The following is a 20,970-nucleotide window of genomic DNA, read 5'->3' as shown; positions in this document are numbered from 1 at the left end:
TTATTTGAAGTGTCCTCTGGGCCCATCCATCTTGAGTTCCTTGGGCTCTTTCTGGTGTGTGTGTACTTGCTTGCTTGTCATAGAAGGCAGCTCTGGGCTCCTGATGCAGGAAGTTGGGCCGTGTGTTGTGTATCCAGTGTCCCCCCTTCCCCCCCTTAGAAGCTGGAGTCTTGTTCTGCTGTAGGTGAGTGTGGCTCAGAGAGGAGCTGGTTTGCCCTTCTTGGTGGTGCTGGCTTTTTTTTGGGGGGGGGGGCCTCCTCCCCCACAGTTCTCCTTTTCAGTCAGCTCAGAGGTATTTGTCTATCTTTCTGTCCATAGGGAACGAGCTGGCGTTTGTTTCTGTTCTGTTGGAGGAGGGTTTCTGGTGACTTGGTAACCTCAGACAGGCCTTAAAATTGCCTTATCCTAGAACACAGCTTGGCCTAATTAGGGAAACCTGTGCTGCCATGCTTATTCAGATCGGGCTGGTTTCAGGCCCTGGGGACCCTGGATTAATTGAAACGAGGCGGAACAGATGGATTGAGTCTATCGGCAGCGCTCCATGGCAGCCTCTTCACACTAAAGCACTTCATTACCCACTGATTGTACCAGGACTCCTGCCCCAGTCAGCAGGGGCTGGGTTAGGACTGGAGGCCCCTGAGCAGATGGAATTACAAGCTCCTGGTCCCCTGGGTCATGCCTTGAGCAGGTGTCATGGATAAATCACTATTTTATGTTTTTTCAGTGCAGTTAAATTAGAAAATTGTGGTCCTAGCGGTAACAGTCCCCAAAAGCTCTCTGTGGCTCACGATTTTGGGGTCAAATCCCTATTGCCCTCTCAGGGGTCGCAATGTGGGGGGCATGCTGGCCTGGGCTGAAATGGCAGGCTGGAAATGTCATGAGTCAGTAGTGAAGGTATGAAGCAGGTGTCAGCTGCCGGAGAAGCCCTGGTTTGGGCCATGGGGAGACTGTGATGTGGGACAGCCCTGCCACTCACTCTGGTTCCTCCCATGAATGAAATACCTGAGCAACACCACATAGCAGGTCCCACAGATTGTGTGTGCTGGCGATTCCTGTCCTGGACACCACGTAGGAATGGTAGGAGGGAAGAGGAACAGGAACCTCTCTATGGCTGGGTATTTCTAGTAAGAATCATGAAGTGATTGGTAAGGTACAAGAGCCATGTTGGAAGGGCAGCTTTTGTTTTGGACAGTGTTGTTGAAGTGTGTTCCGGGAACTATCTTGGCTAACTCCAGGTGAGAGATTTTGAGATGTAGCACTCGGAAGAATGTAAATTGGCGGCACAAGTATCAGGCCACAAAAGACCCATATCATACTTCTCCCAACTTCAGGGTCTCTCTGGGGCTCTGTTCCTGCCACACTGGGTAGAGTTGGTGTCCTGTAGTTCCTAGAGAAGTTTCCTGGTGGAACCTGATGGTGTTTGTAGACATCTGACACTAATGAGGCCTTTCCTGTGGGCTGTCACCACTGTGGTTTGGGAATTGAGGAGGAACCTTTGTTTTGCTTAGTTTGCTCCTAAGATAATCACACTTGGTCTTTACAGTTTAGTTAGCACAGTATGTTCGAGCCCGCATCATAGATTCACTTTGGAACGTATCTTTCACATTTATATTCAGTATTCCACATATAGACGTTTTCATAGAAAATTACAAAACACTCTGAACTATTCCTTTTTTTCCTCCCACTTTGAAATAGTTCATCTTTTGCTGACAGTTGCAAGCTGTGAATCTTAAGGAAACAGTGTGAGACTGTGCCAGGTTTGAAAGGCATGGGAGATAACTCTGCAGAGGGAAGCATTTGGTCTTCGGGGTTTGGTTTCTCATCAGTATGGGGGAGAGAGAAGACACCTACATAAAAGAGGCTTTGTAAGGGAGCCTTAATACAAATCTTTAGGAATATTTTCTGATTCAATTTTCCCAACTGCCACTATTAGAGGCTTTTTGATGCCTGAGTGGGGAGCTGATTGACAAGTAAATGTGGAAGTCCCATGGAAGTGGAGGATGAATAAATTTAGAGAGAGAGAGAGAATGTTGCATGTGATCGTGGGCACTGCTGCTTTGGCTGAGGTTTGGAAGCTGAGAGGGCCCTGGCCAGTGTTGCTGGGCTTTGTGTAGAAGGGTATCTCAGTGGAAGAGCAACATGTGCATCCTTTAATGTGCTGCTCAGTAACCTGGGGCTTGATCTGCTGCTTGCCTGGAACATCTAGATGTTTCTCAGCCGGTCCTTTACCTGTCAGGCTCCTAAGCATCCTCCACTCAGCCTAGGCCAGAAGCTCCCAGCCACTGGAAGGCCTTGACGGCACTCCGTTTGTTCTGCTGTGACTGCCTACTTGCCATTCTCAGCCACAGCCAGGTCTGCAGTGTGTGTCCTATGAGTATCTGAACTCAGACAAGACCTGCAGGGCGTACAAGCAGCTCGCACAAAGCTGATGCCATTCATGTTCCTGCCTTTTAGTCTTGACTCTGACTGAGAGTCTGGGTAGGTCAATGTGAACATTCTTTGTGGTCTTGTTTTGCCTCTGTAGAAAGCCCCTGTTTTGCGGCATGAACCATCTTCATCTCCTTGGCAACCAAGAACATCACTTTTTTCCTGCTGCCCGTGCAGGGTGTTTAACTTTTTGGGATCTCCCTTCTTACAGAGAGTGAGCTCGAGACCCATGCCCTTAGCCTCAGCAGCTCTTATTTTTCCTTCTGGATTCAGTTTCAGGGTGCTAGAGAGGTGGCTCAGCCCTTAAGAGCACTGACTCACTTTCAGGGGACCCCAAGTTCTTTGTGAGCACCCCATATATGGTGGTTCACAGTCATCTCTAACTCCAGTTGCAGAGGATTTGGCACCCTCTTTTTGGTCTCCACAGGTACCAGGCATGCATGTGGTGCACATACATATATGCAGGCAAAGCACCCATACACATTAAAAAAAAAAAGGTTTCACTCAGCTGGTGGTGGTTGTGGGCTGTTCTTTCCATTTTTCGTGAAATCATTGTTCTTTTTTGTTTGATTTTGAAGACAGATTCTCACTATGTAGTCTTGGTTGGCCTAGAGCTTGCTCTGTAGACCAGACTAGCCTCAAACTCACAGAGGTCCACCTGCCTCTACCTCCTGCATGCTGGGATTAAAGGCGTGGGCCACCAAACCCTGGCCGAAATCATTGTTCTTGATCTAGCAATCCCACACTAACCTCCACACATGCATATAAAAGTAGTTTTATCCTGATCCCTCTCCTCGTTTTGTTTCTTAGAGACAGTCTTATTTATAGCCTAGGCTGGCCCGAAACTCACTTGTGAATTCCAAGCTGACTTTAAGCTCACAGTGATCCTCCTGCCTCAACCTCCCAAATGCTGGGGTTGTAGGCATGTACCTCCCGAATGCTAGGGTTATAGGTGTGCACCACTACGCCTGGCTTGGTTTTTGGTTTCTTGAGCCATGGCTTTACTATATATCCCAGGCAGGGCTTGAATTTGTGCTCATCTTTCTGTCTCTTTTTCCTGAGTTCTGGGACTTCAGGCAAGTGGCACCATGCCTGGCCTGGTGCTGTCCTGACTCTTTCAGTACCTTACATTTCCTCTACCTGTACAGAAAAGGATTCTCCCATCCAGATGTGTGGCAAAGACTGATAAGCCTGGTTAAACTTCACAGGGAGACTCCAGCTTGGCCTCTGCCAGTGCGTAGTGCTCTTCTGGGGTTCCCCACCCACAAGCTCCTGCCTTCAAACTGTCTGTGTCCTGGGAGGTTCCTCCCCTAGAGCCTCCACCTGCCCCATCCCTGGTTTCAGGACCCCTCTTCTCCAGGACCTGAGGTTCTCCTGAACTAGCCAGCATTTGCTCTAACTGAGGCTTGAGGTGCCATGGTAATTTGTTTGTTGACAATGCATTTCATCCTGTGACTCAGCTCAAACCCATCTATACCTCGATGCACATGAATTCTCAGGACGGGTGGATAATGGATAACTTCTTTTCCTTTCACTGGGTCTGGCAGGTACATAGCTCAAATGCCTGGTAGATGAATGTCTCTTGTGGTATGTTTTCTGCATGAGAAGCTATACATTGGGGGTTAAATTATTTTAATTGATGTAAGTATTGTGGAATCTTTAGAAAATACTGGGAAAACTTGGTGAAATCCTGATTGCTGTAATATGGAACATTCTGTATTTGGGTCTCTCTTAAGGTTTTTAATCTATCTGCTAAACATGCATCTAACAGAATCCACTCATTAGATGTGCATTCGGCTTGTTTGTTTGTTTGTTTTTTGAGTCAGGGTTTCTTTGTGTAGCCCTGGCTGTCCTGGAACTTGCTCTGTAGACCAGGCTGGCCTTGAACTCAGAGATCTGCCTGCCTCTGCCTCTCAAGTGCTGAGATTAAAGGTGTGCGCCACCACTGTCTGCCTCGGCTTACTCTTTCATTCAGTTCTTGGAACTCTTTGTTTGAGGCAGGATCTGGCTATGAAGCCTAGGTTGGCCTTAGACTCATGGCAGTTTTCCTGCCTCAGCCTCCTAAGGGCTGGGATTATAGACCTAAGCCACCATGCCTAGTGTATTCTTAACTCTTCCGGGGACTGCTGTAAACCACAGACCCTAGACTAGCCACCTTATGCCTCCTGACAGTCAGGGAGGCCGAGGTTCTGGCTTGTTTGTAGTGCAGGCCCAGTTGCTGCCCTGGGGCCCATCAAGCCTGGTGTGACAGACACTCCTGGAGAGGGTTTGGCTGCTCCCCTTGGTCTTGAGCATTTGATGAGAGCCTGTATTTGGATCTGAAGCTCAGAATAGGATGGTAGAAAGGGTACCTATTAGAATATTAAGTACTCTCCTGCCTTCCCCCCACTCCCCGCAGGAGGCTCAGGCTGCCTCTGCAGGATGCAAACACACCCTCCTCTGACCCAGATTTGGGGGATTGTTTCTAGCGGTTAACTGCCAGTGGGCCATCCCAGGATTGGATTTAGTCCACTTTCATTTATGAAAAGGACTTATGCAGGGCTGTGATGGCAGATCTAAATGCAGTGCAGAGGGTACCAAGTCGTACCCGCCCCTCTGAACGGGTCGTGGGGCAGGGGTGCTTTCTGGAAGGACAACTTGTCAAGCCCAAGCCTTTGTTAAAGCTTGTCCCTCATCCCCACATCAGGATGCAGCTGTGGTATTTCGCGGTGGTTGGGTCTGGGGGATTGTGGAGAGCTCAGCACTGGCTGCACTCCAGCATCGGCCAGCCAGCCCTGCTCCTCACAGCCAGCCTGGGTGGAACCAGGTGTCCCAGGCAGACTGTGGCAGCCACTTCACAGTGGCTTTCTGTTCTGAGTGCCAGGCAGAGGGGCCTCTCGTCGGCACCCTGCTCACGTCCCCACTAGGCTGAGGGCCTGGCCGGGAGGGAGGCTCCTTCACTGCAGGAGCCTCGACATGTTTGCTGGACTTTTGTTGGGGGAGGTCAAAGGTGCAAGGGAACTCACGGGCCACCGAGTACCTTGCCACCCATTGTGGGTGTCCTGTAGCCACCCATGACTGTCAGAGCCTGGAGATGCGGCTGGTATGTCTGGGGATACGAATTGCTATTTTAGTTCATTTGAATAAAAAAAAAAAAAAAAACCCAGGTATCCATTTAAGTGCATTTGGAACAACTAGGGAATTGAAATCTACTTGTTCAGCTGTAAAATTCATGAAATCTATGTACAATTCCAGTTTTCCCAAAGTGCATACAAATTGAGGAGTGATCTAAGTGTAAAATGTACTCTAGATTTCAAAGATCCCTTGAAAAAATATAAAATGACTCAATAATAATTTTTATCTTAATGTTTTAAATACAGTGGCTTTAAAGTATTATGAAAATACCTCCACTTTTATTTATCTTTTTAAAGGGGGCTTCTAGAAAAATTGGAATTACTGTTTGTCTCAAGTTACATGTGACTGGCAGTGTTAACCTCTGAGCTTGCTCTTGCTGTAATGTGATGAATGGTCCTTTAGGGGAACTGGTTAATGGCCTTTTAGCATTTCCCCACTGAATTAGGTTTTAGAAGACTCCTGGTGTTTTACGGGGAACACTTTTTAAAAGCCTGTTTATAAATATTGTTTATTTATTATTTTTTTTTTTGAGACAGGATCTTGCCGTGTTACCCAGGCTGGTCTGGAACTTCCGGCAGCCCTCATGCCTCACCCTTTTGAATGCTAAAATTATTGGCCTGCACCACTGTGACATGAAACATTTTTTTCTCCATTGCATAAATAACACCTTTCTTAAGGGAAATTAGGAAGTACTGATTAAATGAAGCTAAAGACAGCTTTCCTAACGGTACTTTGTAATGATATTTTGCTTAGTGTTAGCATGAAAGTAGAACTTCTGGAGGATTTGACAGATTGCCTTGACAATGGGGAAGCAAGCATTGTTCCCTATACTTATTTATAGAAGGGCGCTCGAAGGCTCGAAGATTTGGACAAGGTGGCAGGAAAGCCATCAGGACTCGGAATGGGATGCAGGCCGTTGTTAGGGGTGGTCTTACTCTCCCAGGGCAGCCTGATGCTGGGCCTTCGGGGAGGGCGCTGCCTAAAAGGATGAACATGCTATCCCAAGAACCCCATTTTCCAGATGTGCTGTTTGGACGTGTGCTGGGAGAGTTTTGAGTGTTGCCACCTGAGGCATGTTTGAGATGACATAGCTGTGGTTGGCAAGGTGACATGTGAGCCCAGGTGCTAGAGAGTCCCCGCTGTCCAGTGTCTCCCCTCATGATTTGAGGTGCTCCGCTGTGAGACTAGCCCACTAGGTGCTGAGCTTGTTTCTCGAATGCCAGTGGGAAGCCTGCTGAACACAGCCACTGCCTCCCATTTGTGCGACAGAGAAATTCGCCTCAGGCTACGTCTCAGGAGAAACCCTTTTCAAAGGCACAAGGCATCACACTGCTGTGCCACCCACCCCTTTCCACCAGTCTTCCACAAAACTGGAATTTTCTTTGTGTGTGTGTGTGTGTGTGTGTGTGTGTGTGTGTGCGCGCGCGCATGCATGTGTGTCCACCCATACATGCACATGGAGCCAGAGGTCTATTGGATATCACTCTCCACCTATTATTATTATTATTATTATTATTTTAAGTTAGAGTCTCTCACTGAGTCCAGAGCTCACTACTGGGCTGGCTGGTGGTCTCTGAAGATTCATCTGTTGTCGTCCCCACTGCTGTCCTGTGTCGTCGTCCTCCCCCCACCCCCCCTCCCCCCACACACACACATTGTGGTAATATCCTCTCTGCCACGCCTCAATTTTTCACATGAGTATTTGAGATCCAGACTCAGGTCTGCACGTTTTCCTGGCAGACACTCTACCCGCTGAGACATCTCTCCAGCCCCAAGTTGGGTTTTTTTTTTTTTTCTTTCTAGATTTGTGAAAAGCAGTTCTAAGCCAGGAGGAAGATCAGCCCTGCCCAGCCTGGGGAATGACCAGGGCTGTGTGTGGCAGGGCTGCCACCACTGGCCAGAACACAACTCCCGAAAGACCTACAGGTAGAGGCTGTAACCATTGGCCTAGCCCCACCTTCTTTCAGGGGCCTTTGTATGAGGGTTAGGAGGCAGCTGTCCCCAAGGCCATCTTCTCTGACTGGGCTGAGCAGCCAGACATTTTCTTCTCCTAGACGATCACTCCCTGTGAAAAAATAAAATCTCCTCTTCTAGAACTTGTCCCAAAGCCTCATCCCGTGCTCAGATCCTCAGTCCCCAGCTCATAAAGGCTCTGTAGCATCTCACTGTTTATTCCCTATTTAGTTTTAACTGCACCAACTATAAGAACAAAAATAATTCGGTACAGCTTTTAAAAAGAAGCTTATTAATCCTAGCATGTCATTTATCTTTCCCTGCAAGTTTCTGCATATGCAGCCGCCATTTTTATTTGACGAGCAAGACAGAATGATTTCACTCCGAGTTGAAGGGTTCGTCCTGTCATTTAGGACCTTCACGGTTGCCGTGTAGTGGATGCACACTTCTCTAGTGACTTGATGAGCTGTTATTTACCTAATGGCTCTTCACTCCTGTCTCCTGTTCTTTAACGGTGTCCTTCTCTCTTTGTCTCTGCAGGAAGTTCTCCAGCAGCTGATCGTAATGAATTTGCCCAATGTTTTGATGATTGGCAAAGACCCACTGTCTGGTGAGTGTAAGCGCCCCACCCCCACCTCCTCCAGTGCCTGGGCAATGCCATCAGTTTGGACAGCTGTTAGCCACAGCGCTGGCTGCCAGCTTGGAGCCAGCACAGTGAGACATGTGATGGTTTTGGTGAGGCTTTAAAAAGTGGCTTACCGTCCTGAGGCTTTAGGCCAAGCGTGCATTTCTTCCCTTAGAGAGTGAATCTCTCCATCCTCAGATGTGCGTGCAAAGACAGACAGGGCCATTGCTTTGTATCTTCTGAGAATGTGGGTCTGACTTTGGGAGTCTGAAATGTGATGGGCTCTGCAGGCTCTACTTCTGTAACCGTGGCACCAGGTTCCGTTGTGGTGGGTGCGTCCCTGGAAAACAAGACCTTTTGGGGAGCCAGTGTCTCTCCTCGGGGATCCTGTGATGTTTGTGTATGTTCCATGAGTGGTTCCTGTCCCATGTCCCTCACTGGACTGAGAGCACCTGGTGGGCCGGGGTTCTAAGACCCTCTGATCTGGGACTCAGTAGGTCTAAAAAGTGGCCAATGCTCCAGGCACCTTCTGTCACAGCACAGCTTCACTCCTGCATGCAGGTAATTCCCAGGTGACAGGGCATGGTGGTGGGTGGCCTCCCTTCCACGTGATCACACTCTGCAGCACCCAGGATGCACTCGGGGGGTCAGAGCTCCTTGTGCTGGCTCCTTGTTCATTGGTCCTTTGGAACTCTGGAGTAGGTGAGGTGTTAGGACAAACAAGGGAGCCACACCTGCAGAATGGGCTGAGGCCAGGGGTCCTGAGAGTCAGCAGTTTGTACAGAAGGAGCTTCATTCTGCGGGTTGCTCCTTGGCCTCCCTGGGGTCTAGCTCTCCTTCCTCCTGACTGGGACAGTCCCTAAGTTGCCATGAGACTGGAGGAAAAGTAAACCCAGTGACCAGCCAAGGGCATGACTTCTAAAAGAGCAGTTTGCTCGGTGGCATGACCTTGGGAGTCAGCAGAGACAGCTTTGTACAGCACAAGTAGGTAGGACACTCTCTCTGGGCTCCAGCTGAAATGTGTCCTCTTTTCTTTTCTTTTTATTTATTTATTTTGGACACCAAAATAGAGACACTCATGGCACTAGCCCATGAGTATTCATCACCAGCATGATCTGGTGGTCCTTCCATGTCTACCAGGTTGCTTGGTGGCTCCTGCCTGTGAGGACCTTCTCTATTGCATCAGCAGCAGGAGCGTTTGGTTCCCCAAACCCCAGCTCTGAATCCATCTTACGGCCTTCCAAGAAGAGGTGGAGAAGGCCACCTGCAGTCCGTCCAGCCACCCCTGGACCCCAGGGAAGGTTGGGTCCATTGAGACTTGTATGGTGATGCTGGGGAAGTAGGGTTGCTTTGCTGAGAACTGTGTTGCTTTCTAGGTTGATGAAGGGCTGGTGTTAACCGGGAGATAGAGGGGTATACCTTGTAAGGTTGGCTGTGCCAGCAAGGGCTGCCATTCTCTGTCTGCTTTGAGGGCAGCAGAGGAGCTGGAGAACAGAATGCCTGCTCCTGTGCCAGCCTTTGAACGCAATTTAAAGTGTGGAAATGACAGTGTTTCTGGGGTGTGTCGATGTCATTCCCATTTATAGGTGAGGAATTTATTTATGCACACACCCTTGTCACTAGGCTGATAAGCAGAGCAGCTGATGGGCAGCGCAGGCTCCCTGGGGCCTGAGATCCTCTCCATAGCACACACCCTGTCTCTGCAGTTGCCAACATTCAACCCTTTTGGACCACGTAGTTGGAGCATGCTGCTGAGAAAAATGTCGGCGGTGAATGGATCAATGGAATAAACACATTCTCCTGACCTGCCCAACCACCCCGTCATCCGTGCCACTTCCTCCTCTTTCTGCTGTCCCCAAGTCTGGATGCCTTTTCTCTCTCTTCCTTAGGGTCCCTCACTCCTGCCAGAGACAGATTGTCCATGTCAGGGAAAGCAAGTTCTCGTTCCTGTGTGGCACTGAACCAGAATACCCCCACAGAAAAGTCGATTCTTCGTAAATCACATTATTCATTCATTCATTCATTTATTTATTTATTTATTTATTTATTTATTTATTTATTTATTTATTATTTTGGGAGTGGGGGTCCGCCGAGGCACATGTGCCATGGCATGTGTATGTGGATATCAGAGGACAATTTGTAAGATTTGGTTCTCTCCTTCCACCCTATAGGTTCCAGGGATCCAACCTGGGTCACCAGGCTCGGTGATAAATACTGAACCATCTTGTCAGCCCTACTTTAAAACCAAAACCCGGCTTTATTTGCATACCGTTGAATTCCCCCCCTAATTTTAATTGTAAAGTTTACGTCAGGGCTTTTCCCCACAAGCGTACAAAATTGAGTAACCCTCACCTCAGTCCATCAGGGGTAGCTCCTTTTCAGTGTCTGTCAGCCGGGGAGGTGAGTGGTTCCAGGGCCCCACTGTGATACCAAAATCAGTGCTCGCCCATTTCAGAGGCTCTGGTTCCAGTTCCAAGGATGTGATGAGGTGACACACTGAGCATCGGATAGTAAAGCTCGGCGGCCTAGGCAGGGCTGAATGACATGCTAGACAGGGGCCTCAGCAGGCTGCCTTTGAGAGCAGACGTGGCCTCCCCACGATGCATGGATGGGTAGGTTTGACAGGGCTCTCGAGGGGTTCTGAGAGTCAGGGGGCATGGCAGGAGGCATCTGCCAGCAAGAGCATGCAAACACAAATCCCAGACGTTATTTATGGAGTCGTATTTTCGGCTTTAAATTTTAAAAATAGATGTGTGAAGCATTTTATGTTTCGTTTTCAATGAAGAACAGAGTTGGTGTTTTTTAAAATTGTGTGGCTGCCCTGGGGTGGAGAGAATTGCTTTTTCCGCTCATTCTGTCTCCTGCATCTAATGAGGGGCACATTTGAGGCTTTTTTGGCAGAGGCTCATGCCACACTGTTGATCATAGCATTCTGCTGCTCGAGGTTAGTTTTGGGTTGTTGGCGCCTGTGCCACAGTGGAGCAAGGTCTCTGATCCCAAATAGTGTGGAATCCACTGTGACATACCCTCCTGGCGCCACGGACGGCTCCGCTCTTGCCCGCTACCCTCCTCTCTCAGGCACCCATGGGGGCAGCCTGTCAAGTCCTTGCTTGCTTGTTGAGCTTCCTCAGCGAGGCCCTCCTGGCCTCCTTGTCCCATTTATCCCGTCCTGTTTCCCCTTTCCCCTAGCTCCTTTGAGTAGACAGTCTCTTATATGAGTACCTAGATGAGGGTCTGGCATGAAATAGGCACTCAGCGAACACAGCCTGTGTGCTGGAGGCCTGCCCCCCCCCCTCTTCCTGTCTCTCCATACGCTACTCCTTTAAGCCCCGCTTCCTACAGCTGTTTAACCACAGACTTGGATACATTAAAAAAGGTCGTCCGGGTGATGTTTAGTCCCTGCTCTGTAACAGCTGTGTCTTCCTTGGGCCAGAGATGGCCCACGGAGAGAGCCACACCGCCTTGCCAGCTGCACAGCCATCAAGCCCGATTGTTTGGTTTGCCGGTGAGAGCGCTCTGGAGAAGCCTTGTGAAGATCAAGGCCCCGCATCAGCTCCGGCTGTAAGATGAGGTAGCATGGTGTGTACGACACTTCTGGTATCTCGGCAGCTAGGCCTGTCACTGTGCCACACACACAGAAGACGGGGTTTGTCTGACAAGAAGCCAGAGTGTTAGCAAATTAATTTCTGTGACGCAGCACAGAACGGTCTGGAAGAGAGCTTGGTTTTTCCTTCCAAGGCTTGTATCCAAGCGCAGCGGTGGTTAACATACTCATAAATTGCTGATTGCATCTGCATTAGCTAGAATAGAAGGGAAGGAGCCGTAGAGGTGCAGAGGCCCTGTTCAGAGAGAGACACGCAGGATGGGGGTCTCCTAGGCAAAATGTTTAAAACCATACATTATGCAGATAGCTATGTTTGTGAGTATTTGGCCATAGGTTCCAAGCAGGAGTGGCCACCACTAGTCCTAAACTCATTCTAAATGTCAATTCAGATTCGGGGGGAGAGGTGGTGACCCCACATGTGTGCTCTGCAGGGACCCGTCTGAATACAGCTGCAACTCCTGGGACCAGCTGTCCGTGGTCTGGCCATTGGTCCCAAGTGTTCCTCGAATGGTGGTTGAAGATAGGTCTCCAGCAGCAGCTGAGCACTTGGAAGGCTCAGAACAATCTGTACCTATCCTTCACTCCTTGGCCAAGCGTAGGACCCTGTGGTGTCTGCTGCTCTGGTTAGGGAAGCCTGAGGCCTGGTTTCTGTCCCTCCCAAGAAGACCCAAATGCCCTTGAGTCTTTTTTCATCCTGGCTGGCTGGCTGCCCCTTGGCTGGAGCCTTGCAGAAGCAGCTCAGCCCAAACCTGTTCTTCAGCATTTGCTGTTCAGATGCTCCCTGTACTGGATCCAGGGGCCCTGGAGCCATAGAAAAAAAGCCTCCAGTGTTTATTGAGCAGGAAGGTGATAGAGGAGAATCCATAATGATGGGTATCCCGTCATGCCAGCGTGCTTCTGTGTGCAGAGGGCATAACTACCCAGGCAAGTCAGAAGGGCTTCCTGGGAGAGGTGGTGTTTGGGCAAGGCTTTGGTGAACTCTTAGTAGAGAAGGCAGGTTGTGCTTGCTTTCTGTCATGGAACTAATACTTGAGACAATCACCTTATACAGAGAGGGGCACAGTCTGTTTTGGATCATGATGTTGGGATGAGCCAGCCCTTAGTTCAGTTGCTTTGAGGCCTTGAAGCATATGTTGGAGCAGAACTGCCCACAGTTAGGGTGAGGAAGCAGAGGAAGAAGTGACCAGGGTCAAGGCATGCCCAGTGATCTAACTTAGAGCTCCCATTAGCTCCCATCTCTTAAATCTCTTAGCAGTTCCACTCTGGGGTCAGCCCTTCAACACACAGGCCTTTGGGGGGGCATTCTCCATCCTGACCATAGAGGTGAAGAGGGGTGTCAGAGGTGGGAGGGGCTCTGGGTTGGAGATGTGTGGGAGGCAGCCCTGCTGGGAGGCAGGCTCTGGAGCAGCTGCATCTCTTTACCCTCTCAGGGGACAGCCCTGAAGTTCCTGGATCCTACGGAAACCTACCCCCGCCACAGCCTACACAGAGCAGCTCTGCACAGCCAACTGGGTTAGTGAGGCAGGTGTGCTTAGCTCACTGGCTGCCTCCTGCAACCCTGCAAGGGCCTGGCTCTGCTTGTCACCATTGGCTTTCTTCCCTAGGTTGCTTTCCTCAGAACCGAAAGGACCCTCTTCCTTCCTGGCTGCTGGCCTGTGGTCCTGCTGTGGGGTGGTGGGGCTGCTTAGAGTTCTCCATGGGGCTGCCAAGCCATTCCCTTGTCCTTTAGCCAGCCTGCCCATGTTTTTATTTCATCCATCCAGGCCTTTCCTTCTAACCCTGTCTGTGTATATAACATTTACTTTGTGTGTCCATGTGCCACAGTGTACATGTAAAGATCCAATGATGACTTTTAAGGGGTCGGTTCTTTCCTCTCATCATGTCGGGGCCCAGGGATCAAACTCAACTTGTTAGGCTTGGTGAGAGGCACCTTTACTTGTTGACCGTAGATTGTAAAAACCTTAAGTTCTTTGAACGAGGAGAGAGAGTGTAAGAGTTAATGGTTAATCTTTGTTAACTTGATTAGATTGGGAACCGCCTAGGAAACCCCTGCGTGTGTTTGTGAGTGCATTTTCAGAGCGAGTAGGGCCGGTGCCATGCTATGGGATGGAGTCTGGGACTGAATAAAGTCTGCTTCCCGAGTGCGGATGCAGCATGGGAGCCGCCTCCTCCGGCCACCACACCTGCCCTGCCGTGATGGGGCACATTCCTTCAAGCCACGAACCTAAATGCACCCTTTGTCAAGTGTCTTTCCCCGAGTGCTTTGTCACAGCACTGAGAAAATAGCTAATATGGTAAGTTTTTAAAATCCCCACTCTTACCAGAGTTTTAATCATCCTGGTGTCCCCTGTTTGACTCTTGAGAGCAGTTCGGGATAGCTTCCTGATGTCCTGAGGGTCTGTGAGCTTGCTCCTGGCTTCCGTGCTGCCTGCTAGTTCAGAGATGTGTCCCTTTGCCAGGCTGCATTGCTGGCTTGGTGGCCTGAACCCTGAGAAGCCCATGCCATGCCTCCTAGGAACGGATAGAACTTGGTTCCCAGAACCCCCGGGGCCAGCGCAGTAGTCCAGGGCCAGCCCTCTGGCCAGCAGGGCCTGCTTGGAAACCAGGCTTTGTTTAGTAAACTTCCTGGAGTGGTGGAGCCCAGAGAGAGCCTCAGCCACCACCGCCATGGCTTCTAGAAGTTCTACTCTCTGTGGTTGCCGCCGGCCGAGTCGGAAGAGGAGACTGAAGGAGGAGATGTTGTTTGTCAAAGGTCGCTGTCTTTCCCCGATGTCTGGGCCTAGAGTTCCGTGTCTGGTGCTGGGAGGTCCCTCGACTTGGATGTATTCCTGGGCACAGCCCCTCATCTCTCTTCTCCTGGGCAAACCGTGGGGATGGTCTTTCCTCTTATTCTTTGCTTGGTGAATTTTCTGTCAACTTCTGCGGCCCTGGGCTGGTAGGAACAGGCTGGGGTGGTGAGGGTGTCCTGAGGGCCCCTGTGGTTACAAACTGTTGTGCATAACCTGGGGACAGCCGTCTTCTGTTCTGTGTGGTTTTATCAGGGCATTCAGAGGCATAGGACAGGTTTGATAGGGAAGGGAGGGAGACACTGGGATGGGGGATGGTGCCGCTAGTCAGGGGCACTTGGAGCACCCCTGCACCATTCCATGATGATGTATAGTTGGTAATGTTTGTTGAATGGCTAAATAAACAAATAGGGGATTGCACGATTACTTCAGTGCCTGGTGGGTGTCATGTGTGATCACATTCTGTGGGTAAGAAAGCTAACGAAACCCCATCCCAGAATGTGAATCTGCTTCCTACCTGTCAGGTGGGGCATGGATAGTGGAGGTTGTCCCATGTTCTCACACATGAGCTGTTTTGTACATGATTCCATGGTAGTGCCATGGAAGGCTATTCTGACTGTCTAAATAATATAAATAATAATAAACCACTGTCTTCATGTTAGGCAGAACCTCCAGGAAGGTTCCAGAGCTGGCCTCTTGGGTGAGCCCCTGGATGGACAGGGTGACCACTGCTAGTATGTTCAAACTGCTGTTTTCACAAATGTGACAGCCCTGTAATCACGCTTATGAAATGACCCGTTTTTAAACAGAAAACCAGGGAAAGCAGAGTTCGTGGTCCCACCCTAGCATGTAAAGTCAGAGGAGAACAGAACATAGAATTACTAAGAAAGACATCTATCTGTGGAAACCAAAACTGTTATCTTAGCTGATCTCCTGCAGCAGTTAACGTCAGTCAGTCAGCAAATGAGGGGAAACATTTACATGGGGAGTGCTGGGGTGCTAAGGAGGAGGTGGGTGGAGGGAGCAGCAGGCTGGGGGCAGCCTTGAGGCTCTGACTCAGCCTCGATCTTCTTGTTTAGAAGATGGAGGAGATGATGCTGTCCTTTCAGGACTGTTTTGGGGTTAGCACAAATGGTAGCCATAGCACATGGCACTCAAGTACAGTGATAGTGGCCATGGCATGTCTCTGCAGGCTCAGGCCAGTACTCTTGGGTATACCTCCTCACCCCCCGGCCCCAAACCTGGTGGATTTGCAGGTCTTCAGCCTGCTGAGTTAGCAAGACCGGGCTGAGCTGCCCTACTGTTCTTTGCCCCTGTCTCCAGATCCCCAGGGCTCCCTTCCTGCCTTCCCCGAGGCTGCCACTTTCCACCCGACCTCACACCGCGTCCTCTGAGCTAGCCCAGCTCCATGGTATAGCTGCCCTGCCACTTTCCATCGTGTGCCCACGCCGTGGTGGGAGCAGATGTTTCCCCCATTGCACTGGGAGCTGGGTGCTGTCTGCATCTTTCAGGTTTGGATGAAGTGGGTGACTGTCAGGCTGTAAGCAAGCTAGTGGGGTTTTCTTAGAAGACTCCACCACTGACTCAGACTCTCTGGGGTTCCCTGCACAAAACACAAGGTAGAGTGGGTGTCTGGCGTTTTCTGACTTCGCTCTCTGGGGTTGCTGGTGAATCATCTGGCCTAGAAAATGACATTGTTTCACCCCCAGCGCCATCTCTCTGGAAACCAGCTCCAGTAAGCTTAACCACAAAACATTCAGAATTTGAGAAACATGCTTTCTTACCTCTGGATCTTTGCATGCTGTTGTCTGCCTGGAAGCCTTGCCCCACCCTCAAAACTAGAAGTCTTTTTTCTAGGTCTTGAAAGTGCGTGAGTGAATGCGTGTGTGCGTGTGTGTATATATGCATGAGCACGTGTGCACATGTGTGTAAGGTGTGTTTTGGCTGTGTGTATGTCTGTATACCACATGTGTGCAGTGCACACGGAGGCCAGAAGAGAGTGTCAGATCCCCTGGAATTGGAATTATGGGCAGTGGTTAGCTACCACATGGGTGCTGGGTCTGGTAGAAGAGCAGCCAGTGCTCTTAACCACTGAACCATCTCTCTAGCCCGTTAGGTCTTTGAAACTGCTGACATGCTCATCTGTGTCCACGTTGTCTGCATTCAAAGGACTTGTTGACCATTATACTTCCAGCACACAGTAGGTGCTTGGCAGGGAGTAGGTTGTCCTCGGGTGCTGATTGAGTTACCCAGCCCGCTTGCCTGCAGGGACTCAGGAGAGTCCGGCCTGTAGCCTGGGAGACTTAGGAGAATAGCCGCTTTTCTTTACTAGTGGGATCTGGAAAGAAATAGGCATCTACTTTTCACAGGCTGTGGGGATGAGTGGACTCGGGCATTCATTCCGGGCTTCTCTTTAGGAAGGAATCTGCCAGGTCTAAGCACATAGGCTGTGAGCGTTGAATGCCAGGTGGACTAAGGGTGTGGGTCGAGGGTCAGGACCCTGCTTATCTCCAGTGGAGGTTTATTTCCATTGTCTATTTTATGAGGTTTTTTTTCCTATGCTTAATTCTCTATTCTTTTAGCCTTTGTTCCCTGCTACAAGGGGGAAACAATCCTTATCTTTCAAACAGTGCTCTATAGAGAGAACATTTAGCCTTTTTGTCTTTTTAAATTTTTATATTACATTTTTATTTATTTGTCTCTGTGTGTGTGCATTCGTGTGATGAAATGTGCCACACACGGTATGAAAGTGTGAGGATAACTTGGAGGAGTTGGTCCTTTCCTTCAAACTGTGGGTCCCGGATCAAACTTGGGCCATCAGGCTTCGTGGCAGGTGACTTTACCCACCAAACCATCTTGCTGATCCTGTATTGTCTTATTTTGAAACAGGCCTTACCATGTATCCCAGGCTGGCCTTGAACTCACGATCCTCCTTGCTTCAGTCTCCCCAGTGCTATCATAGGTGTGTGCCACCATGCCTCGCTCTTTCTTAGCTTTTTCCTACTCCTGGTGACTTCTTGAGTGAATGAGTGGCCCGGGGTGGCACAGGGGTGATGGCAGGGTGCTGAAGGAGTGCCACACCTGCAATTTTGCTGACCTCGTTGGGTTTGGTTGTTGTTTATTTTCTTTATTTTGTGTGTGTATGGGCGTATTGCCTGCACGTATGTCTGTGCACCACTTATGTGCTTGGTACCCATAGATACCAGAGGAGGGCAGTGGATGCCCCTGGAACCGGAGTTACAGACAGTTGCGATGTGCCATATGGGTGCTGGGAATCAAACCTGGGTCCTGTGGACAAGCAGCCAGTGCTCTTAGCTGTTGAGCCATCTCTCCAGCCCCTTCAGTGTAGTTTTGAGCCCTCACGTTTGTGCCGGGTTCTAAACCCTTTGCTGGCAGAACACTTGGTGGGACACAGCACTCGCTCCTGCCGTCTGGTGGGCACTCACTCCTCGAGGCCACCTCTCCCTGTCGTTTCAGTCGGCTGCTCCAGTTATTCTGAAGGACGCTATAATAGAGCCTTTGGTCCTTGGCTGTGCATAAAGATTTCCTACATGAGCTCAGGCTCTAGAAGCATTTTCTTCTCTTGTCTCAGATGCAGTGATAGGGGCAGGAAAGCATGGAAGCAGAGGCTATGCATCGCTCACTGTTGGGCTAGGAGTCAGCAGCACCTGAGGGCCTCCTGCCTGCCAGTAATCAGTGAAACTCAGAGGGGAAGGAGGTACCTGTTGACTGGGATGCCCCCGAGCAGCCCATTGGCCTGACTTGAGGCTGTTAGCACTTGGAGTTCCCATTTCTTCTGATTAAAACCAACCGTGGAAGCCTTAATTTTTCTCGGTGATAAGAAGGGAACATGGTAATGTGTGGATTAGATCCTTTGGCCAACAAGGAGGCCATAGTATACGGATCCACATCACGGGACCTCAACTTCTGATGTGTCCCTGAGAACAAGGAGATGGCCTCAGGCCCCACCTGAGGCTGGGAGGTGCTTCGGGTGTAGAGGAGTGAACTCCCAGCTCCCCGTTCTGAGGCTTGACAACCATGCCAGTGCCATGGAGTCCAGTTCAGTGGAGTCTTGGCCTGGAATTAGCAGGCTCTCACAAGTGACTGCCTATACCCCTTGTCTGTATCACAGTTCCTGGGTGTGGTTTGGGTTTTTCATTTATGCAGTATATCAGTTACTTTTCTCTTTGTTATAAAATACCTGGCAGTAACTTATGGGAAGATAAATTTATTTTGGCTCTTGAACTAAGAGGATTCGTCATGGTGGGGAGAGATGTGGAGTCCATGGTGGTGGGAGTGTAGGACTCTTCACATTTCCTCATGTTCTGCTTCTGTCAGGACAGGATGGGGGATGTTGGCACTTACCAGGCTTCTTCTTTTCTCCTTTTTCTTCAGTCCAGGACCCCATCCCATGAAATGGTGCCATCTGTATCAGTGTTGGTCTTCCCTCCTTGGTCAAGCCTCGAGAATTGGCCTCAAAGACACATACAGAGGTGTCCTAGGTGCTTTCAGATGCAGTCAAGTTGACAGTCACAGGTGGCCTCACACGTGTCTCCAGTTGATGCTTGGGGCCATTATGGCACAGTGTGATAGGGAGTCAGAAGTCTTGAGAAAATGATGCTCTGTTTTTGTCATACACCATTCCCTGTTGTATGTCAGAATGTGACAAAAAGGGCAGAAAACAATAGTGTTGGGGATTTTTTGTTGTTTTTTGCTCGTTTGCTTTTTAGCAAACCTTACTGGAAACCCTATTCATGACCCAGGGCAGCTGCCTCCATCTCACTGAAGTAGGAAAGAGCCCAGGTCCTCGGGTACTGGTGAGGTTAGGTGGTTGAGACAGACACTCAGCCCCAAGCACAGTTAAAGACATACAACTCTGAATGAAGTACAGTTTGGAGCCTGTCCTAGTGGCAAAATCAAGAGAGTAGCCAGATGTGTTGATCAAGGGTTGGAAAGTAGAAACTGTTCCATGATTCACAGGACAAAATGGAAAAGCCTGTCTGTAGGACAGTTTGACCACATGACGAGTGTAAAGTGTTTCTTCCCCAAGAAAGTAAGTAAGGCTGCTCAAGAGAACTAGTCACTGAGATGCTCTTTGCAGTGTCTTAGATCAAAATACTGACAGCCTGACCCCTGGAAGGCTGTTGGTTGATGTTTGGGCCTTCGTGCAAAGTGATATGGTAACCATCAAAACATAATGTGTATTTAGTGTGGGTGCATGATTATAATGCCACAATTGGGGTGCTCAATAAGGGGGAAAATCACAAGGACCAGGTGAACCAGGGGTACATAGTAAGCTTTTGTCTCAAAAAACAAAAGATGACATCTGTATGTTTTCTGTGGGTTATATGAGGACACTCTAGTCCGACTCTGAACTTCACCAAAGGAGGGGAAGGGGATGTGAGCTGCATGAGTATTGGCAGCATGAAGCTGAGTACAGTGGGTTTGCTAGACTGTTCTGCCTGCTGCGTTTCAGATCTTACATGCTAACAGGCAAAGCCATAGATGTCTTCTATGGACTTTGCTTATAGTACATGCTAAACATTTTTGCTGATGGGAAGGTCTGTTAATTATCATGGGGAGAGACTTACAAGGTATGTGAATGGTAAAGGGCTCAAATGGTTCTGCACAGAATTCTCACATGGTAAAAAATAATAAATAAATGAACTCCTGTGTAGTGTGCACGTAGAAGTGGCTACTGGGATTTTATTTTAGTCTTTATCTAATTGTTTTTCCTCCTTAAAGCAAAAACATCTCCTGGGACTTTCTTAAGCAGTTAAATTTAATTAAATCTGTTGCTGTTTTGACACAGGAAAGAGCATGGAGGAGATTAAGAAGGTGCTGCTGTTGGTGCTGGGCTGTGCTGTTCAGGTAGGGCTGCTCAGTGGGTGGAGAGGGTTCCTGGTGGCCAGTTCATCATTACAGGAGTCGCTAGGAGACAGTTTGGCAACTGTTTGTGGTGCCAGGCGCCTTGAGGTGGAGACCTCTCAGGCCAGGATGATGTACTGTGTGCTCCCTGCAGCTTGGTAGGCCACATCCCAGGCACCTGTTTTTGTGAGTAGGTTTCACTGGGCTGCTGTCACACTCCAGTCTTTGCAATTTTCACCGCATGCTTTCCAGCTGTGGTGGCAGGGTTGAGGAACTGTGACGGAGCCGTCTAGTTGGATGTAGTGATACACACCTGAGCCCGGGAAATGTAAAACTATCACCGTCTAGTTGGATGTAGCGGTACACACCCGTGATCTTAGCACTTGGGGACTGAGGCAGGAGCATTGTGAATTTGAGAGTAACCTAGACTACAGAGACCTTGTCTCAAAAAAAAAAAAAAAAAAAAAAAAAAAAAGGGCTGGCACCAAGCTTAGTAACAGCGCTTGGCTAGTCTGTATAAAACCCTGGGTTCTGTCCCCGGTACCACCAAGCAGACACAGTTGCCCTCTGGCCTTTCACGGTCGGAGTGTGCT

The 20,970-nt window shown here is 49.4% G+C and overlaps 1 protein-coding gene across 1 annotated transcript in view; it reads left to right on the top strand.

Moving 5' to 3' along the window:
• Ccdc88c (coiled-coil domain containing 88C) overlaps positions 1-20,970 on the top strand; it is a 127,010-nt gene that overhangs the window by 42,088 nt on the left and 63,952 nt on the right. Inside the window, 2 exon segments of the mRNA XM_059279014.1 lie at positions 8,035-8,104; positions 20,322-20,380. Of these exon segments, the coding sequence (XP_059134997.1) occupies positions 8,035-8,104; positions 20,322-20,380 (129 nt within the window).

Source organism: Peromyscus eremicus, chromosome 14 (assembly GCF_949786415.1).
Source record: "Peromyscus eremicus chromosome 14, PerEre_H2_v1, whole genome shotgun sequence".
In the NCBI taxonomy this organism is placed as follows: domain Eukaryota; kingdom Metazoa; phylum Chordata; class Mammalia; order Rodentia; family Cricetidae; genus Peromyscus; species Peromyscus eremicus.
Note: the sequence above shows the minus strand (reverse complement) of the source record. Positions and strands in the feature narration are given on the sequence as shown.